The sequence below is a fragment of the Panthera onca genome, chromosome A3 (genome assembly GCF_046562875.1).
Source record: "Panthera onca isolate mPanOnc1 chromosome A3, mPanOnc1 haplotype 2, whole genome shotgun sequence".
NCBI lineage: Eukaryota > Metazoa > Chordata > Mammalia > Carnivora > Felidae > Panthera > Panthera onca.
Window position 1 is genome coordinate 54,138,955 of NC_138341.1, and position 18,907 is coordinate 54,157,861.

General features: G+C 40.0%; 1 protein-coding gene and 1 long non-coding RNA gene across 7 annotated transcripts in view; one reads left to right on the top strand and one right to left on the bottom strand.

Moving 5' to 3' along the window:
- Window positions 1-18,907, top strand: part of LOC144615934 (uncharacterized) — a 252,075-nt gene that overhangs the window by 202,536 nt on the left and 30,632 nt on the right. For 2 of the 3 annotated variants that reach the window (XR_014137416.1, XR_013554671.2), the window contains one exon: window positions 5,938-6,200. This is a non-coding gene — a long non-coding RNA (uncharacterized LOC144615934). Of the gene's footprint in view, window positions 1-5,937; window positions 6,201-18,907 lie in introns of those variants that run through there. The other variant, XR_014137415.1, reaches the window with a different exon arrangement.
- ANTXR1 (ANTXR cell adhesion molecule 1) overlaps window positions 1-18,907 on the bottom strand; it is a 218,941-nt gene that overhangs the window by 160,170 nt on the left and 39,864 nt on the right. For all 4 annotated transcript variants that reach the window (XM_060659422.3, XM_060659437.3, XM_060659436.3 and 1 more), the window contains exons 4-7: window positions 5,587-5,668; window positions 4,971-5,004; window positions 3,674-3,753; window positions 719-787 (exon numbers count right to left, since the gene is read on the bottom strand). In XM_060659422.3, coding sequence (XP_060515405.1) covers window positions 719-787; window positions 3,674-3,753; window positions 4,971-5,004; window positions 5,587-5,668 — 265 coding nt within the window. The remainder of the gene's footprint in view (window positions 1-718; window positions 788-3,673; window positions 3,754-4,970; window positions 5,005-5,586; window positions 5,669-18,907) is intronic.

Sequence of the window (18,907 nt, forward strand, 5' to 3'; positions counted from 1 at the left end):
CAATGGGTTTGAACTGAGTGGGTCCACTTAACATGTGATTTTTTAAAAATCGATACAGCACAATACTACAAATGCATTTTCCTTATGGTTTTCTCAACAACATTTTCTTTTGTCTAGCTTCTGTGTTATGAGAATACAGTATATAATGCATATAACATACAGAATATGCACTAATCAACTGTTTATATATTATTTCCAGTCAATAGTAGGCTGTTAGTAGTTCAGTTTTGGGAGAGTCAAAAGCTGTCCATGGATTTTTGACTTGCCAGGGGGTTGGTACCCCAACCCCTGCATTGTTCAAGACCCAACCATATGTTTATTTTCTTGTATTGAAAATGCACTGAATTTCTAATGGGAGAAAAGAGATGTTTGACATTTAAACAAAATTAGATTCATTAAATTAAATGAAAAAAAAACCCCAACCAACAAGTTTTCTAATTGTATTCAGCTCTGTTTTGACACCTTGGCAATTTAATATCTACCAAGAAAGTCAACCAAGGAAGATGCTGCCTGGATAGTCTGTGTGCAAAGGCTCCAAGTGCATTGGCGTGGCTTCATGTTCCTTACACATCCAATAATTCTCACCTACTCAACATTTGTGGAAAAATAACCTATCTAAGGAATGTTTATGCTGCTGATATACCCTCTGCACGAATACATGTTCTCTATCTTCACAAGCTTAGTATACTCCCCAACCTGAGGAAATCCATGCACATACCTGTGTTTCATTGAAATCCTTCACACCGACACAGTAAACAATTGCACCAAGATCTCGGGATCTGTTAGCCTGGGTCAATGAAGAAAAGCCATTAGAAAGAGAAGTGGCAAACATACTCTTTTTGGGTTAACCAGACTAACTTCCATGATCAGGTATTTATTTATTTATTTAAAAAAACTTTTTTTAATGTTTACTTATTTTGGAGACAGAGAGATAGAGCACGAGTGGAGGAGGGACAGAGTACCTGAAGCAGGCTCCAGGCTCCGTGCTGTCAGCACAAAGCCCAATGCGGGGCTTGAACTCATGAACTGTGAGATTGTGACCTGAGCTGAAGTCAGACGCTCAACTGACTGAGCCACCCAGGTGCCCCAATGATCAGCTTTTATTAAGCACTCCCCGTGTGCCAGATACCATCGTGGGGAGGGCAATCCCTGTTCCCAGGGAGCTCATTCTCCAGTAAACATCACAACCTAATGTAATGTGTGATGGACATGAGGGGAGTGATTAGTCTAACAGGAAGCACTAGGAAAGAGCCATAGAAGTAGAGTCTTGATGAAAAGATTTGAAAGACTGGGGGGTGGGGGGGGGGGAGGGGGAGGGTAGGAAAAGGGACTGTAGGCTAAGGTAAGTCTTACAAAATATTCTGGGGAAATTATTATTCTTTTCCTCTGAAGAATTTTTATTGACATATTTTTCTTCCTTTGTAATAGCAGCATGGTATTAATAGAAAGGATGTGATCTTTGGAACCCGATATACCTAGGTTTGGCTTTGCTCTGCAAAGTGTTTGAAGATTCAACAAGATAACATATGCAGAACTCCCTATACAAGTCCTAGAACAACACAGATACTTATAAATGTCAGCACCCTTTGTGAATAAGGCCTTTTTTGTTCTCATAAAATACACTGGCTTAATGGTATGGGAATTACAGTCTATATTTGAATAGGTGAACCCATGACCTTATTTACAATTAAGTATTGTGAGGACAACATAATGAATTAACATCCATATTTTGGCTTGATTTTAATATTTGCTTTAGTAAAGGCTCTGATATCTTATTTCCAGGTTCTTCTATGTTTCAGAATAGAAAATAAAAATTGGAAATCATTGGAATACATAGTAGGTGCTTAATAAATCATTGGTAGTAAACATGTAGTAGGTGCTCAATGTATGCATACTGATTTGAATTGTGCTCCTCTCCCATCCCTCACTTTAGTATTCAGACCTACTTGGTATTCAGATATATATATATATATATATATATATATATATATATATATATATATATCTTTTTTCCTTCATGTTCCAAATATGCCTTGTTGCTTTAAGGATAAAACAAACGTTTAGACACAGTCTAGCTTCAGACTTATCTGTAATAACTTCTGTGACTTTTCCCCTCTAGTTGGATTTTATATAGGATTATCAAAAATGGGATGATTTATTTCTTTATATATCTTGGGCTTTATCTTTCTTTTTCAGAAAGCCTCCTTTTCTTGGCACTGGCACTCCAAATATTTTTCCAAATTTGTATGCGCCATACCTAAAATTCTTTTCTACTAACCCCTATTTTAAGCCTCTGACATCCATCATTTATTTTATATTCAGTTACTTCCTTATTAGGGTTTTTACTTTATTTTGATGATTGTTTAGCACCCAAAATAAGCATTCTGCATTCCCATTGTATAGTTAGTTTCAACTTCAGAATATAGAAATATATTACTTTCCAAATGCTCAGGCAGGGTCTGTCACATTTACTTGTGTGTTTCCCCATTGTGAAAGATCTTTTGTACTAGTTATGGGTAGGGGGGAAGGAACGCGTTTACCTACCGCATTTCCTCATGCCCTTTCCTAGAAGAGGCTTCCAAAAGCCAAACATCATTACATGGTAAGTAATGGGCAGCAACTTCACCTATTTCCCTAGTATCAGGCAAAGTGCCCAACACATGCTGAGCTCTCAGTTAACACTGAATGAATGAATGAACGAACAAACGAATGAATGAATGTATACTTATTTGCCAGGAGAGCTGAATTTAAATCAAACAATGGTCAAGAACTTGAGGTAAGTGTAATGCTCTAATTAACTGCTCCCTCAGAGGCCAGCACGTCCTTCCTCACTGCCTTTTTCCTTATTGTATTTCTTTCTAACTTGGTCCGAATGAACCTTTGTCACCTTGTCGGTAATGGTGAACTAGCTTCTTGGGCCAATTGTACATGTAGTTCAAATCTAAGACTAAAAAGGAAAGGGTTTCCTAAATATAAGCATTACTTTTCAATTCCTGAATAAATACATAAATATAAAAGAGTTTCCTGAAACTCTTTATACAAACCGAAGGCTTCATGTAGAATCTTTCACTTGCTTTAAACAGTACTTTTTTCTTTCACTTGCTTTGAAGAGTACTTTTTGAGAACACAAAGAAAAGGAAGAAGAAACACTGCAGGAGCAATTACAATTTCCTTTGTACCAATTAATGTTCGACTTTGCTTCTCAGAGTGAGAATCTCCATGATTAATATGTTCTAACAAGACTGGCTCTTACATATGTCAAGTACTTCTTTTCCCTCCTCCTGTTTTTAGTAGAAATGGAGAGAAAATGGTACCAATGTTTTTGTTTAAAGGTGATATATAGTATTTCAAAACTGCCGGATAAATATAATGCTTTCAATAAAGTCATGGTAGACAACTTTTATCCCTCCAAACACAGAGTAATAGGCAAATATTTTGAAAGGGGAAAAATATCTATCATGTGTAAGATACAAGGGTTCACTTTTTAAAAATGAATTATTACTACTATTATCATTATTATTATTTTTTTTTTTACAAATGACACACTATTTTTACCCAGGGATTTTACAAAGACACCGATCATGTTGTCTGAGTAGAAAGATTGCAGCCCATTTGAGGAGGAAGAAGCCTTGTTTCCATGTCTGTGTTAGATACAGGCCAGGCCATTGCTTACCTCCCTCTCTGAATAGAAAAAGAGGTCTTCATGGAGTTCCCCATCGGTCAAAGCAATGATGACGCTGGCCGTCCTGTATCCTGCTCAACACAACACAGACCCACTCAGTCCATCCCGCCGCACGCAGGGAAACCCCCTCAGCCCTGGGGTTGATCTCTTATAAGCTCAATCACCTGAGGTCAATATCGTGAGAACCAGCAACTTTTTTTTCAGGACTAGAAGCAAGTTCAGCATGGAGAAGCATGCATCTTCATGTGGGGACGACTCTTGGGGGAGTAGGTTTTGTTTGTGGATCTCTCAGTCTTATCCCAAAAAATGGCCAAACCTGCTGGAATGGTCCCTGGACTGATATCTGGGAGTAGCTTCAGTGAATCAAATTTCTATTATTTTCTATTAACAGCACATGTGACTGAGGTCAAGGCCTGGGAGGAAACTCTACCACCTGGGCTGTTCAGGAGTCTTTCTCACATGCTGTAGTTGACCTTATACATCACCCCTTGAAGAAGTGGGCAAGGAGTTATAGCCATCATGATTTACAAGCTGAATGGAAGTTATCATAGCAGTTGGCAAAACCTACTAGAATTCTTTCAGTGATTTTTAGACTTCTAGTAACATTGCTGATGATTGGTTTATACTAACAAGTGTTTGTGTCGATACCGGGTCTGTTCTATTTGTTGTAGTTGAGAGGGAAATAGGAAGTAGATACCTCTACAGGCTTGGGAGAAAAGTCCCCACTGTAATATTGGATCTCTTTCAAAAGATTTGCCTCAGATAAAGCAATACTATCCATGAAGGACACTGCAGTAATAGTAATAACAGCTAAAATTATAACAAGTATTTTTTCTATATGTTAAATACTCTGTTAAGTACATTGTATGCATTTTTTTTCATGTAAATCACACTGGTATCTTCATCTTAATATCATAGCCAATCACAGTAGTGAAGAGGCTTGGAGCTTGGGAATGGACAAAAAAAATTAAATTTGACATAAGAATCCAAGACTTTACTAACCTTTCCAAGTATTTATTAGTTTAATGAATTCAACATGCAAGCTGTTCATGGGCATTATAGACTGTGGCCCATAATTTTTTCATTATTTTTATATAATTTTTTTGGCATCAACAAGACAGAATTTGACCTGGTGTGCGTCACCTTGCTATACATTTCCTTCTATGTGATGATCTGTGTAGGGTTATGGGCAATGTCACATAAACCTGTTGTAACATGAAATTACTGAGACACTTTATCAGAAGCAAACACAGAAAAAAAAGTTGGATAATTCATATTATTGTCTCACCTTGACTGTTTTCATAATAAATCTGCTCACTGGCCTGAAAAACACACGGAAGAGACGTTAGACACACAGCCTCTGTTTGCCATTCCGAGCGCCATAGTGGGCAGCGGGCTCTGATGCTCGATATATAGGCTGGCTCGGTCTTGATTCTTTATGCGATGCACCCAGGCTTCGCTCCAATATCAATCGACGGCATTCATCTGAAGTTACCCTGACATTTAACCCGTATACCTGTGAACGTGGATCCATGTCTTACTTGTCACAGACTTGGACCTGTCTTCCTTAAGACTGAAGTCATTGACATTCTGTCTCAACCACTGATGCACCATATAGAAAAGTTTACCCCGGGAATGCCGGGGACTTGTGTGTGGCATGATTCGTAAGTGTCAGCCAAGCATTAGCTAACAAGTCCTTTACCAGGATCAGGGAAGAATCAAGGAAACTCACTTCTTTTGGATAGGGTTAACAGTGTACAAGCTTGCGGGAAAAATTTGTTTACCTTCTTGCCATTGCCATTGGGTGTTGTTCTGGTACATGTGTCTTATCTCATCAGCCAACCTTATGTTAATGTTTCCCTGTCACACTTTATATTTAGAGTGGAAAATGGTTTTAAAATTACCCTTTCAAATCCTTCATGCATGTAAGTGTCTCCTCCCGGCAGGACCTTCTGGAGTTCTTCTAGGCCCTGACGGATCTGTTCCCTGAAATCCAAAGACACCCTGTTAGTCTTCTTAGAGCCTCTTATGCTTTCCTGTGGATAGACAGATGCATTAACCTTTATCTTATCTCTGTGGGTACTGCCATATTATCCCAACGGTCCCCCAAAAGCCTATCGGAGAAAAAGTCTTTATAGTACGTTATCCATTCAGGGTCAGCCATAGTGCGGGGTAAGTGAAATCTCAAGGATTGAGAGAAAGGAGCCTTTTGCAGGAATATCCACCTGCTCAGAAGAGTTTTCTGTCCTTAACAGGACAAAGTTTTCATTCTACATTGGAGATGAATCCTAAAATGCAACTGCTCCTGAGGGGACACATGACAACTCAGGCAACTTTATATCAAGATGCAAATGGCTCATGTGAGTTGGAAAGAGGGGAACACCAAGAGCTCAGGGCAAGGCTGCCACAGGGACCGCGGGTGGGAGTGGCAGGCGTCCGGAGCAAACTCTGCCACCCGCACGGATGTGCCAAAGGAAACCATGTAGTCAGCTTTGAAAATAAAAGTCCAGGCAATCTACGCTTTCCAGGACAACCAAGAGTGTTTTCTGTGGGCTGGTGCCTGTGTTTTCTTACTCTGGTTGCTCAAGGTGGTGGGGGAGGGTAGAAAGGGGAAGTGGTTATGGCACTGGGAAAACGTCCAACTGGTAGTGGGAAATGTGGATGGTCTGGGGACCAAAATGAATCTTTGTGGACCATTCTCTCTGGGATTTAAGATTCTATATCCATGTTCCTGTCTTTTAAATAGCTCCATACCATGCTCAAAGGGCAAGAAAGTGTAATTTATTCCTTCCTTCCTTCCTTCCTTCCTTCCTTCCTCCCTCCCTCCCTCCTTCCTTTTTTTTTTTTTTTTTTTTTTTTTTTTTTTGTGGAGAGAGAGAGCATGAGCAGGGGAGAGGGGCAGAGGGAGAGAGAAAACCCAAGTGGGGCAGGCTCCAAGTTGTCAGCAGGGAGCCCAAGGTGGGGCTCCATCTCACCACCATGAGATCATGACCTGAGCTCAAATCAAGAGTCGGATGCTTAACTGGCTGAGCCACCCAGGTGCTCCTGTCTACTTTTCTTATCAGTGCCCAGATATCAGACCACATGCCCAGTTGCCCAAGTCAGAAACCAGAAGCCTTCCTGGATCGTCCACCTTCGCTCTCCTCTCTCCTTCCTCTCCCCTACATAATCTGTCATCAAGTCCATCAGTGCTATTCTAGACTACTTCTCTACTTCCCTATCTCTTCTGCCAATGCCATGGTCTGAGCCATCAGCATCTCTTTCCTAGACCATTAAGACACTTGCTATCTTTTGACTGCCCTCTTGCCCTTCTTCCATTCATTCTCCACATAGCTGTCATAATATTCTTAAAATACAGATCAAAACATGCCATTCACTCTCCTCCTCAAAATCCTTCAATAGCACTTGATTACACTTGGTATAAAATCTGAAATCCTTGCCATGGCTTCCAGGGTCTATATGGGATGACTTCTCTGCATCCCTGTTCAGCCTTATCTGTATGACTTTGCCCCCAGTCTCCTCACTTGAGCCCCGTGCCCCCCACCCAAGTCTTCCCAAGCAACTTTCTTCAACAGGCCCTTGACGCCTGCAATCACTGCTGCCTGTGGACCGAAGATACCATTTGTCTAGCTCTTCACTGGGCTAATTGTTACCCAGACTTCAGTCCCAACCTAAATATCAGTTGCTCAAAGTAGCTTTCTTTATTTGACTTCCCCTATTCAGATTTACTCCCTCAATTAGGCTTTCTCATGGCACCCAACAATTTTCGTTTCATAGCACTTAGGGCATTTTATAACCAATAACATTTGATTATGTCATGATTTGTTTAGCTACCACCCTCCCCTTACCAGTTCTAAACTCGAATTCAACGCTGTTATTTGGTGATAGGAAAGGGCATATATCTGCGCATTAAAAGGGGAGATAAAGATGAAAGCCGTGTCCCTCACTGCTGCCACCATTGGGTGGGAAGAGGGTGGCATTATCAGTCACCCGGCAGGAAGCAGTATTGCCCTGCCAGTCAGCAGTTTCGTGAGGGTAATGACAATGGCAGTGTGGCAAGAGGGTGAGACTGGGATATGAAGGTGAGGTTGGGATAGGAAAATGGGGGTTTGTTCCCGAGCACACAGAGGTGGCACATGTAGCCCCTCAGAATAGTTGGGAGCACTAAGGAGGAGGGGCTAATCTGATAATTAGGTGAGAAAGATTGGGAATTAAAAGTAAATGTGAAAAAGAAAAGCAAATGTGGTCTTATCTTTGTGAAGTTTGGGACATTTTGGCAACACTAAAATTGGAATATTACGTTAAGGCTGAAGCTTAAAAAAAGAGGGTTAAAAAAGGCATCCTGGGGGTGTGGAAAAGGTTCCTTGGCTTCATTGTATTTTTTCTTTGCCAAATAAAGTCTGGGAACCGGGGTGTTTTCTCTAAGCCTATTTCCTTTACTTTACAAGTATTTTCTTGAGCTTTCCATTTTTTTGGTACCAGAACAAGCGAAAGCTGTTTTGGAAAATGTCCTTCTCCTTGACACTTGGTGCCTGGCAAGATAGGAGCTCACGAGGCCCAGGCAGTGATCACAATCTCTCCATAAAATACCCTTCCTCGTTAGAAGATCAAATGACTTACGGCCCCCACCTCCCTACTCCCTTCGTCTTCTCTAAAAGCACCTACAACATCTAAGCAAACAAAACAGACGGTTTCATGGGAATGGTGGGTTGGTTTTAATTGTGGGACAATAGAACTATTAATAAGGGCCTATTTTTTTAAATGCTCTCTTAGAAACGGAAGCAAACTGGGAGAAAGATCTTTGAAAGGGGTTGATAAGAACCTCTCTGAGGATTTGGTTATTACCAAATGAAATGTTATCTTCCTGGGAAATGAGAGAGGCAGGGAATCCTACAGAGAGGCTGCTATTAAAGAGTCTCCTGTTTTCCTTAGCGGTTTCATGTCTGCCAGTGTTCCTACATATAAGTGAAGGGTTTTCAGGCCACATGTCTTGTGTTTCTTGTACAATCCCTGCAACACTTAATGATGGGCACAGAGTAGATGATCTGTTGTCGAATGAATGGTTCCAGCTTAGATGCATCCATGCATCCATTCTTTCATTTCCCCAACTATTTGCTGAGCATGCACCATGCACCCGTCACCACACTGGTTGGTAGGGGTAGGAGGTGGGAGGAACAGTCACAGTGTCTGCTGTACTTTCTGTTGCCTTGGGAACAGTGAATTTTCCCATACTTAATGAAGATTACTTTCCGAGATTCTGGTTGTGATGTGACATTTAGATATTATTTTCCGACGAAAACATTAAAGGATCAACACACTTAAGCACGTCAAGAAGCATTTCATTCAACAAGCTTTTCTCCTAAGTGTCCTGGTGATGTTCCTACTGCAAAATCCTCCTTGGGCTTATGCAATGTCTACCACATTTTCAGTCTATAAAACAATCTCCACTGCCACCCCAAAATAACCCAACATCAGTTCTGCATTGTCGACTTCTTGCCTCTTAGTAAAAGAGCTTCTGTGGAATTGGACTTTTCTCAACTGTCCGGCAGTTATTGGCTTCGGAGCCTCAACTTATATTGTAAGCACACATCGCTATTTATTACCACTAATGCTGCCTTTACAACATTTCCAGATGGACTTATGCCTCCAGTTGCTGAGTGAGCAGAACAGAGTGAACAGAACAAGAGATCATAGATTAATTAAAGACATTTTCTTGCTACTTCTGGAGTCATAATGTTTTACAGTCAACTCTAATCATTTGTTTATAATGTATATAAATCATAGCCTCTTTGGGACTTTTACCTAAGGAGAGGCCAACATGATTAATAATTTCATGATGCATGCTGAACCAAAGATCCCTTTCTGTCTCTGTATATATATTTTTAGTGAGCTATAATTTATATACAGTAATCCATACAGATATTTATTCATTTCCTTTATAATTGCTGGATTTCTTTCTATAAAGTTGTCATAATATTCCTTCAATACCTTTTAACATCTGTAGGATCTGTAGTAACATCTTCTCTGTAGCATGCTCTATGGATTGCAATTTCCATCCTTACTTTATATAACAGGCTACCATAAGTTAATATTATGCCACTTCTCATATAATTAAAGAACCCTCTAATATTCTTCCATATATCACCTCTCACCCCTTATGCTACTATTGTCATATATTCTACTTTTGTATATGAAATAAGCTCAAAAATACAGTCATTATATCTATCTTAAACAATCATCATTTTATGAAACTAAGAAAATGTTTATCATTTCTGTTATTCCTCCTTCCTTTTTTTGTAGATCTAGTTTACATCTGGTATCATTTTCCTTTAGCCTGAAGAATTCCTTTAGTAGTCTTTTTTTTTTTTTTTTTTTTTGGTGCAGGTTTGCTGGTGATGACTTTTTCAGGCTTTTTTTCCTTTTAATGTCTTAATTTTTGTCTGTAATTTTAAGGTTATTTTCACTAGATATAGAATTCTAAGTTGTCTTTATTTCATTTCATCTTTTTAAAGAGATCAATTTGTTGTCTTCTGGGTTGCATGTCTTTTTTTTTTTTCTGATGAAAAGTAAGTGATTTTCATTGTTGCTTCTCTCTTTGTAATATATCTTTTCCCTTCTCCCTATGTTGTAAGATTATCTCTTTGTTCTGGTTTTCAGAAATTCAACTATTTTGACTTAGGTGATGGTATTTATTTATTTGTTTGTTTTTATTTTTTGTACTTGTCCTGCTTGGGGTTCTTTGAGATTTTTGAATCTTTGTGCAGAATACCATGTAAAGTACTCCAATTACACATATATTAGACCACTTGATATTATCCCACAAATCATAGGAGCTGGTTCATCTCCCCACTCTGCCTCTTGATCATTTTTCTGTCTCTTTCAGTTAAAAAATTTTTTTAAGTGTATTTATTTTGAGAGAGAGAGAGAGCACGAGTGGGGGAGAGGGGCAGAGAGAAAGAGAGACAGAATCCCAAATAGGCTTCACAACATCAGCACAGAGCCTGATGTGGGGCTTGAACTCACTGTGAGATCATGACCTGAGCTGAGATCAAGAGTCAGACACTTAACTGACTGCCATCAAGGTGTTCCATGTCTCTTTCAGTTTCGATAATTTCTATTAACCTGTTTTTAAGTTTATCAATCACTTTTCTGCAGATGTTGTATTTTTCAATTCCATAGTTTTCACTTGGTTCTTCAGAATTTTCTTTTTTTTTTTCTTTCTGATATCCTGTGTCTCCATTATATTCACCTTTTCCTGTAAATTCTTTAACATGTTTATAATAGTTGCTTTAAATCCCTGTCTGATAATTCCAACCATTGAATGATCTGTGGTTTGCTTCCATTACTGTGTTTTTTCTTGATTATGGGTCACATTTTCCTGCTCTTTTCCCATGCCTCATAATCTTTTAATTTGTGTTTCAAACATTGTGAATAAAAAAAAAAAAAAAACAAAACAGAACAGTGGAAACTTAGGTACAACATTGATTTGTTTTGTTCACTCACTGCAGACTATTTTATCTTTGTGAGCTAGGGTGGTGGGGGCTGGGAGAGTTGATTATTTAGATTCCTCCTTGAGTTAAGTTGAGCTTGGGTTGGGTCACAGCTTTAATTAGAGTATGTTCCCTGTTATTAGCCTAATTCTCAGACTTCTGCCCTGCCCTGCCTTTGTGGTCTTTTCAGTATTTGAGTTGGGAGTGAGCTGGGTACAGCTTCAGTTATTTTTTTGCTTGGCTTTTGGATTCAACCCTGATAGAACTCCAGAATTCAAGCACTGCAAGGATCCATAGGATCATGCAATTTCTCTTTCCTTTTCAGCAAAAAAGTAAAAAAGCAGTTCCACTGCTACTTTCTTGGAAAAAATGCAGAGGTGCAGGTGAGCTGGAGAATTGTCAGATTTTTTTTTTTTCATTTGGGGCTCCTTCAGATAATCCATCCCTCTGGCACACATTGTTGATTAACAATGTCAGTTCAGCTGACTTTTCCTCATTTCTGAGAAGTCTCTGTCCATGGCTAAACTACTTTTCCAATTGCCTATACCCAGACCTCATCCATCACCAAGTATGGAAGCTTCTGTAGATTTCTGCTCAGCTATAAAGGGCTTGTTCATCAGTGCTTCCTGTGTGTCTGCTAGCCCCATAGAAACATATGAATTTTATTTCATCAGGACTTCTCTGGTTGACCATGGAAATGAAGGTTCTTCACATTACTCTACATCCTAACCAGAAGCAGAAATACTGTGAAGCCTTTTTCTAAATATTTGTGACTACACATTTGTTTCAAGTCAGGAAGAAAAAAACTAGAGGCTGACTACCAGCATATAAATATACTCTAGTATCTCTCATCTTAAAAAAAAAAAATCATCTGTGACCCCACATCTCCTTCTAGCTATTGACCAATTTGTTTGCATTTCTCTTCACAGCACAACTTCCTGAAATAGTACTTGCTTCCCCACTTCCCTGTCTTTCTTGGTGCAGACTTTCTTCAAATGTAGAGTGATCCAGAGATTACTGTTGTTCTGTCTGTTCATAGCACATGAGCAAGACAGGAAAACTTGCTGAAAGCTTTGCGTGCATGGTGGGGCATGCCAACTGGTGGATGGCCAGCTTTTCTCAACAGGCTTCTTGGTTGGGGACCCTCAAACATCAGTGTATGTAAATTCCTCTGCCCCCCAACCCCCCACCCCGAGATGTTTATTTCTACATAAAAGTAGTTTTCAAACTCTTTCCTTACTTGTTAGTCTGGAATTGGCAAGGGGGAGGGCTGGAAGCAATCACATTTGTTATACAGATGTCTTCATAACTTTCCCTGGCCTGGTGTCTGATGGTGAAACCATCCTTGTCTAATTTTGCCAGAGAATAAACCTCTCTTCTCTGGTGCAGCTAGAGAAGAGGTAATTTTCACAGGTAGTGGAGGTGGTGGTTCTGAAGGTTGAACAGCTCCTAAGATAAACTCTGAAACAATAGTCCAGTTTTCACCTTGTTAGCCCTTCCTTGCTTTCTGCAGTATCTGACAGTTCCAGGTTTTGATCTTTCTAGGGTTCTGCTAGGCTTCAGACTTGTTTCTCTTTAGCATCTCATTCTGCAGGATTATATTTGACTTTTCTCCACACTGCTTGCTTCATTTGTCACTCCTCTGTCCTCTTTCTGCCCTCATATGTATAGTGTTCTTATGGCTTACATATTTCTTAGAGTCCTCAAAGATGGGCTTTGTGGTTTTGTTTCACATTCTCCTGAATGTGAAAGGGTAAAAATGTCTTTATCCCCATTCGAAAATGGAAAACCTTCCCTTCTAACCCATTCTTCTCTGACTTTTATCTCCACGTCTCTGCTGGTCTCCAACCATCTCCACGTTGCCAACCCAATAGTCACCTCCCTGGCTTCTTCTTACTCAACCTCTTATAACATCAGACACAGTTATCCTCTCCTTCAAGCTAAAATGCTTTCTTTTCTTGATTTCCATTATGGTGTGCACTCTTTATCTCCCTCATCAGTTGTTCTTTCTCATATTTCACTTGTAGGGTTTCCTTCTCCTCTAGAACTCTGAAGATTGAGTGACCCAGAACTCCCCTCAGACTTCCCCCATTCCCAACACCTACACTGTTTTACAAGGTAGTTAATTTCATTCTTCCCAAGACTTTGGTGCTTATCAAGGGAGCATGGCCTGCGGAAGAAGATAGACTTGAGATTCAAACTTACTTCTGCCACTTCCTAGGGATGTCAACTTTAGATTTCTCAAATGTAAAAATGAAGGTGTGGAACTGTAAGATCTAGTGGCTCCCTTCCAGCTCAGAATACTGTATCTGATTTTATGCAGGGACTAAAGAGCCTGGGCATCTGCTGGGAACCGGAAAGGCTATACTCGGCAGATAGGAGTAGTCCACGGGGTGGCACAGGGTCAAGTGGAAACCCGTAACTGAAGTTCACTAAGAGGAGTCCATCAGGGAATTTCCAAAGGTTTAAGCCTAAGCCGGCATAAAGAATAGGAGTGATGGTTTAATCACAGGGCAACATGATGAATTTGTCCAAACAAACTCCTCTTTACACAACTCTGTTTTGGTTGGTTATTCATTCATGCAGTGGTTTTCACCATGCAGGTCCCTATGGTACCACTTCACTTTCAAAATGAATCTGTAACTTTCCCATCACTAAATCCCTTTTCCCCTATTGAGCCAAATTCTGCAGGTGGGAGTGGTGGAAAGTGGGTTCTGTATTCAGGGTTTCACAAATATATAGCTTTCTCCTGTGAGAACCTTCTGTTCCATGTTCCTCTTAGTTCAATAGAGACTAGGTCTCTTTGGGTGCTGGTAGTAACTAAAATGGTCAGGTTGAGGTACTTGAGCCCAGGACCACTGACCACAACAAGTGTTTGCAGAGGCATAAGATGGAATGGCACTCTGCCAAGTCCTGTGCAACAGAGACTGTGGAGCCCAGAATCATCTTCTTGGATGGAAGCTGAGAGTGCTCCAGGGAAGATGATCGGCAAGCATCTTGTTTTGGTCAGACCACATTTCTTTAAGTATAGGCTGGTGGAAGTTACAGTTTCTTCCAAAGATAGGACTTCCCTGTCACACTTTGGAGCAATGTTGGGCTGGTGGCAGGAGGAGGTAGAAGTTATGTTCACACCAGATAACCCAACCCACAAGTCATAGGTGGGAACAATCTGTTTGAAAAGAAGAGTTGGAGGATGAAATAAATGTCGAGAGGCAAAGAGAACTCTTATAAATCACTAATGAGAATGAAAACTGGTGCAGCCCCTTTGGAGAACAATGAAATCATGCCTAGTGAAGCTATACATTCACATACCACAAGACCTAGCAATTCAATCCCTAGTTGTATATCAGAGAGAAATTCTTGCTTTTGACCCCCAAGGGGACAGGTATAAGAATGTTGATTGCAAGTTTGTTTATGACAACAAAGAGTTAGAAATAAACTAACTGTCCATGAAGAAGAGAACAGATAAGTACCTGATGGTACCTCATAGCCATACAGTATGATGCAAGAGAAAAGTATACATTAGTTAAGATGAACCAAGCACAGCTATGTGTATCTTCACAGAAAAAGTCTTAAAAACATGATGTTACGTGTAAAAGCATGTTCAAGAAAAATACATACAATATGACCATTTATTATAGTTTCATCTGAAAAATATAATGTATTGCTCACAGGTATACAAAAATATTCAGCATCCGTTAGAATGATAAGCCCCAAATTCAGGATGGTGATTATCTCTGGTGAGGAAAAAGAAAGGGGAATGTACACAGAGGTGTCAACCCCTGTAATATTTTGTTTCATAAGCTTGGTGGTGGATAATGGGTCTACTATGCTTTTTTGGTATACTTTTGTTACATTTGACATATTTAATAATTTAAAAAAGTTGTGGAGGGTGAGTAGCAGTGGCTGAGCCCGCAGTTCATGAGGAGGCAGTCAGAGCTGCTCAAGGGCAGCAGGACGTCTTAGGCTTAGCCCTAGAGGCCAAGGGCTATGAGGTGATGGGCAGGCGGTGCTGTGGCGCTAGCCTATGTCGGCCGATAGTGGTTTGCCGTTGCCAGGCCACCGAGAACCAGTTGGTTTTGGCTGTCTTGCTTCATTCAGATCTGAGCACCCTGCCGTTCTCTGGTTCCACTGCCCACTTGGGTCGTCTGTCCTGCTGGCTTCATCCTGACAAGAATGTTTCTGCAAGCTGCTCTGTCAGATTTTATTATTTCTGTGTGCCTGCCACACGCGGGACAGCAGGTGAGGAAGGGAGGTGATATTTCCTGAGCATCTGGGCTGTGCCAGGGTCTCTGCCGGGCACTTTCCATACAGTAATTTACAAAAGCCTCACAGCAACACCACAAGGTGGGCGTCATTATCTTCATCGTACGTTTGAGAAAAGAGATTCAGGGAAGTTCAGTAACATGCTGTGCTGGGGGAGCCCAGACTGGAACCCAAACTGATCTGGGTACAAAGTCTGTATTGTCTCTACTGCATCTGGGGTGTCCATACTTGGACTAGGACAGTTTACTGTACACAAAGACACAGGATACACACACACACACACACACACACACACACACACTATGTATATGTATTTTTTTCAGAGTGTAAGTTGTACTCTATAATTTGGGAAAGACCTCAACATGATTTTTATATAAAATCTAAACATTGGTATATTATTAAATAGGATACAAATGTACATGCATTTTAAAGATGAAAGGGTATTGAAGAAAAAGTTTGCTTTTGATAAGCCAATTCAAACTATATGCTAGGGCCCCAGGGGTATACTTTACTTTCTTCTCCTAATAGGGGTACCCCCAGAGGAAGAGTGTGAGAAGTACAGGACCTCACTACTCTCACAAATCAGTCTGCTCCCAGAACAGCTGAATTGTTTCAAGGTGGGTTCTTTTTACCATCACTGAGATTCAGTATAAGGAGGCCTGAGACAAACTTCCTCTAGAGATATTGCCTGTGAGCTCCTGTCTGGAAGAAGTCTCGCTAGCACCATTACACAAAGGAAAAAAAAAAACCTTTTCTCTAGCCTCATGCTGAAGCAGTATTTTCTACCTATATCCCGCTATATTGGGATAGACTGGCCAAATGTTAGAAACTTCGGAGAAGGATGTGAGCCACGGAGAACTGGGAGCTTGCTCTCTGGATTGCTGTTGGGTTTACTATGATGATTTGAGTAGGGTGTGTCCAGGAGGATTTGGGGTGATTCCTTAGCTGTTTGTCAAAACCCGAACCACAACAGTAACAATACTTATTGTGTGCCTGGCACTGTTAATCCTTCCAACAGTTCTATGCAGTAGAGACTATCATTCTATTCATTTTATAGACGAAGAAACAGGCACAGAGAGGTAAGGAACTTTCCCATGGACCCAGCTCCTGGGATATTCTCTCTCAGTCAACAGGACAAGAGAATAAACACATGCTTCCCTCCATTTCTCTTAATTTTGCCATCCAAACTTCTTGTACCTAAATAAAGAGTACCTAAAAATGGAGCAAATCCAGGTTCTTTCAAGTGCAAAGTATCTGGAGATTCTTTTTCTCTCTTGTTATTTTTAAATTTAGAAAAGGCTTTTAGAACTATGTCTCTTGGTAATGACAGCCTGTAATCATTCTGCTCCAGGAATCAAGCGATGTGTTCAGAGTATGTCATTTTCCCCTGTGACACTAATGGCAAAACCACACTCTCAACCAAACCAAAGGATGACTGAGAGGGATGGAGAAGTGTGGTCTCTTGGTTTCCACTCAGCAGTTTGAGCCAGGAGTTCTTGGCTTTCACTCCAACTCCTTAAGCAATAGGCAAAATGCTTAACCTCTTAACCCCATCTGTGAAATGCTGATGCTACCTCTTTACCTCTTTGTGAGGAGTATTTCCAAGCTCAAGTTGTTACAAAATCCTGAAGATAAAATGTGGGGAGGGCATGTGTTTTCAGAGACGTGTTTTCTGGAAGAGGTCTGAGGGTTTGGGTGGTGAATTGTCTATGCTAGGAATTGTTTTTAACTTAAAACTGTATGTAATTGTAAAACTGTGGGAAACTCTATAGTATAGTGATTAAGAATGTGGACATTGGGGACAGCATGCCTGGATTCAAATCCAACTTCCTACACTTTTACAGCAGAGTGGTCTTGTGCATTCATTGACTTAGTCTCCATCTACATAATACATGTAATAAATGATTCTCATAACAACCTAACAAGGTAGGTATTACCAATTTTCTCTTACTATAGTTGAGAAAAGTATTCTAGGTTATTGGTACATTATAATTCATTAATAAAAGATTGTATATAGACACAAAAGTAAGTTTACTCATGCATTTGCACATATACATAGTGGCTGGTTCTGTTTAACTATTTCACAGACAAGAAACCAAAGATAGCAGCACAGTGAATTGGGTGGATTATATAATAATGTAGTAGAAAAAATCACTAGATTAAAAATTTTTAATTTTGTTGGTTAAAAAAAAATCCTACCACTACTGACGACTTGTATGAATTTGGGCAAATAATTCAATCTCTCTGAGAATAATTTTCCTGAGCAGTGAAATGAGGCCAGTGAGAGAGTTGGATAAGATGTAATAATTCTTTGACTCATGGTTGTTTGCTTATGCTTTGTTTTTTAATCTTGCAAAGTTTAGAAGGAAGGTGAAATTTCCAGGTAAAAACAGTGGCTCTGGGTCTACACATTTAACTTCCCCCCTTTTTCCCTCCAAAAGGCTATAGAAACAGCTAAACTAGTTTAATACAGGGAAATGTTTTTTTTCCGTGGTGGAAAATAGGTAAGAGTGCCACACACATGCCAGGTACCTGGGATAATTCCTACAAGAAGTAGAGTTGCTGAGATCAGGTTGAGGAAGGGCCTAGCAGCCTGGAATTCTAGGACATGAAAAGCCCGCGGTTGGCGATGGGTTCATTTCTTACCACAGTGATCCAAAACCTACACCTGACATTCTTCTTTTGGCTCCAGCTTCCCTCTTACCTTGGACACACTACTGGGTCTCTACTCTTTCCAAGCAAAAATTATACCACATCTAAGTTAGCCCACTGTCTTTCGCCTGGGATCTTCACATTTTCAACAAAGATTTTTTCATGACCCCTGACAGAACTCACCCCAAATGCCAGTGCTGAAAAACCTGGTTGCTCCTGTTTTGAGTCACTATGCTAAGGAAAGTCTCAGGAGTTGGGAAGAAGAGGACCAATTTGAGGAATTTAAGAAAATTTCCCCTTTGAAAGAAACTCATTTGAAAAACAGGGGAGCACACAAAGCAATTCTAATTCATATTCATGATGAAGATATTCCATTTCCAACACAATAGCAGGGTGCCACACACATACACAAAAGGAAAAATTTAGGATCAGAAAAACATTCATAGGGTTGATTCATAGATATTCATAGAGATTATTTGTCAGGTAAAAATGCAATGGCACTGAAAACAGTAAATGAAAGATGAAAGAAATTAAAGCAAGCATAAATAAATAAGTAGACAGCCTGTGTTCATGGTACAGAAGACTTAAAATTGTTAAGGTGATAATACTACCCGAAGTGATATACAGATTCAGTTCAATCCCTATCAAAATTCTAATGACATCTTTCTTCAGAAATAGAAAAACTTATCCTAATATTTATATGGAATCTCAAGGGACCCCAAAAAGCCAAAAAATTGTCTAAGAAGGACAAAAGTTGGAAGACTCACACTTTCTGATTTCAAACTTACTACAAAGCCACAGTAATCAAAATAGTGTG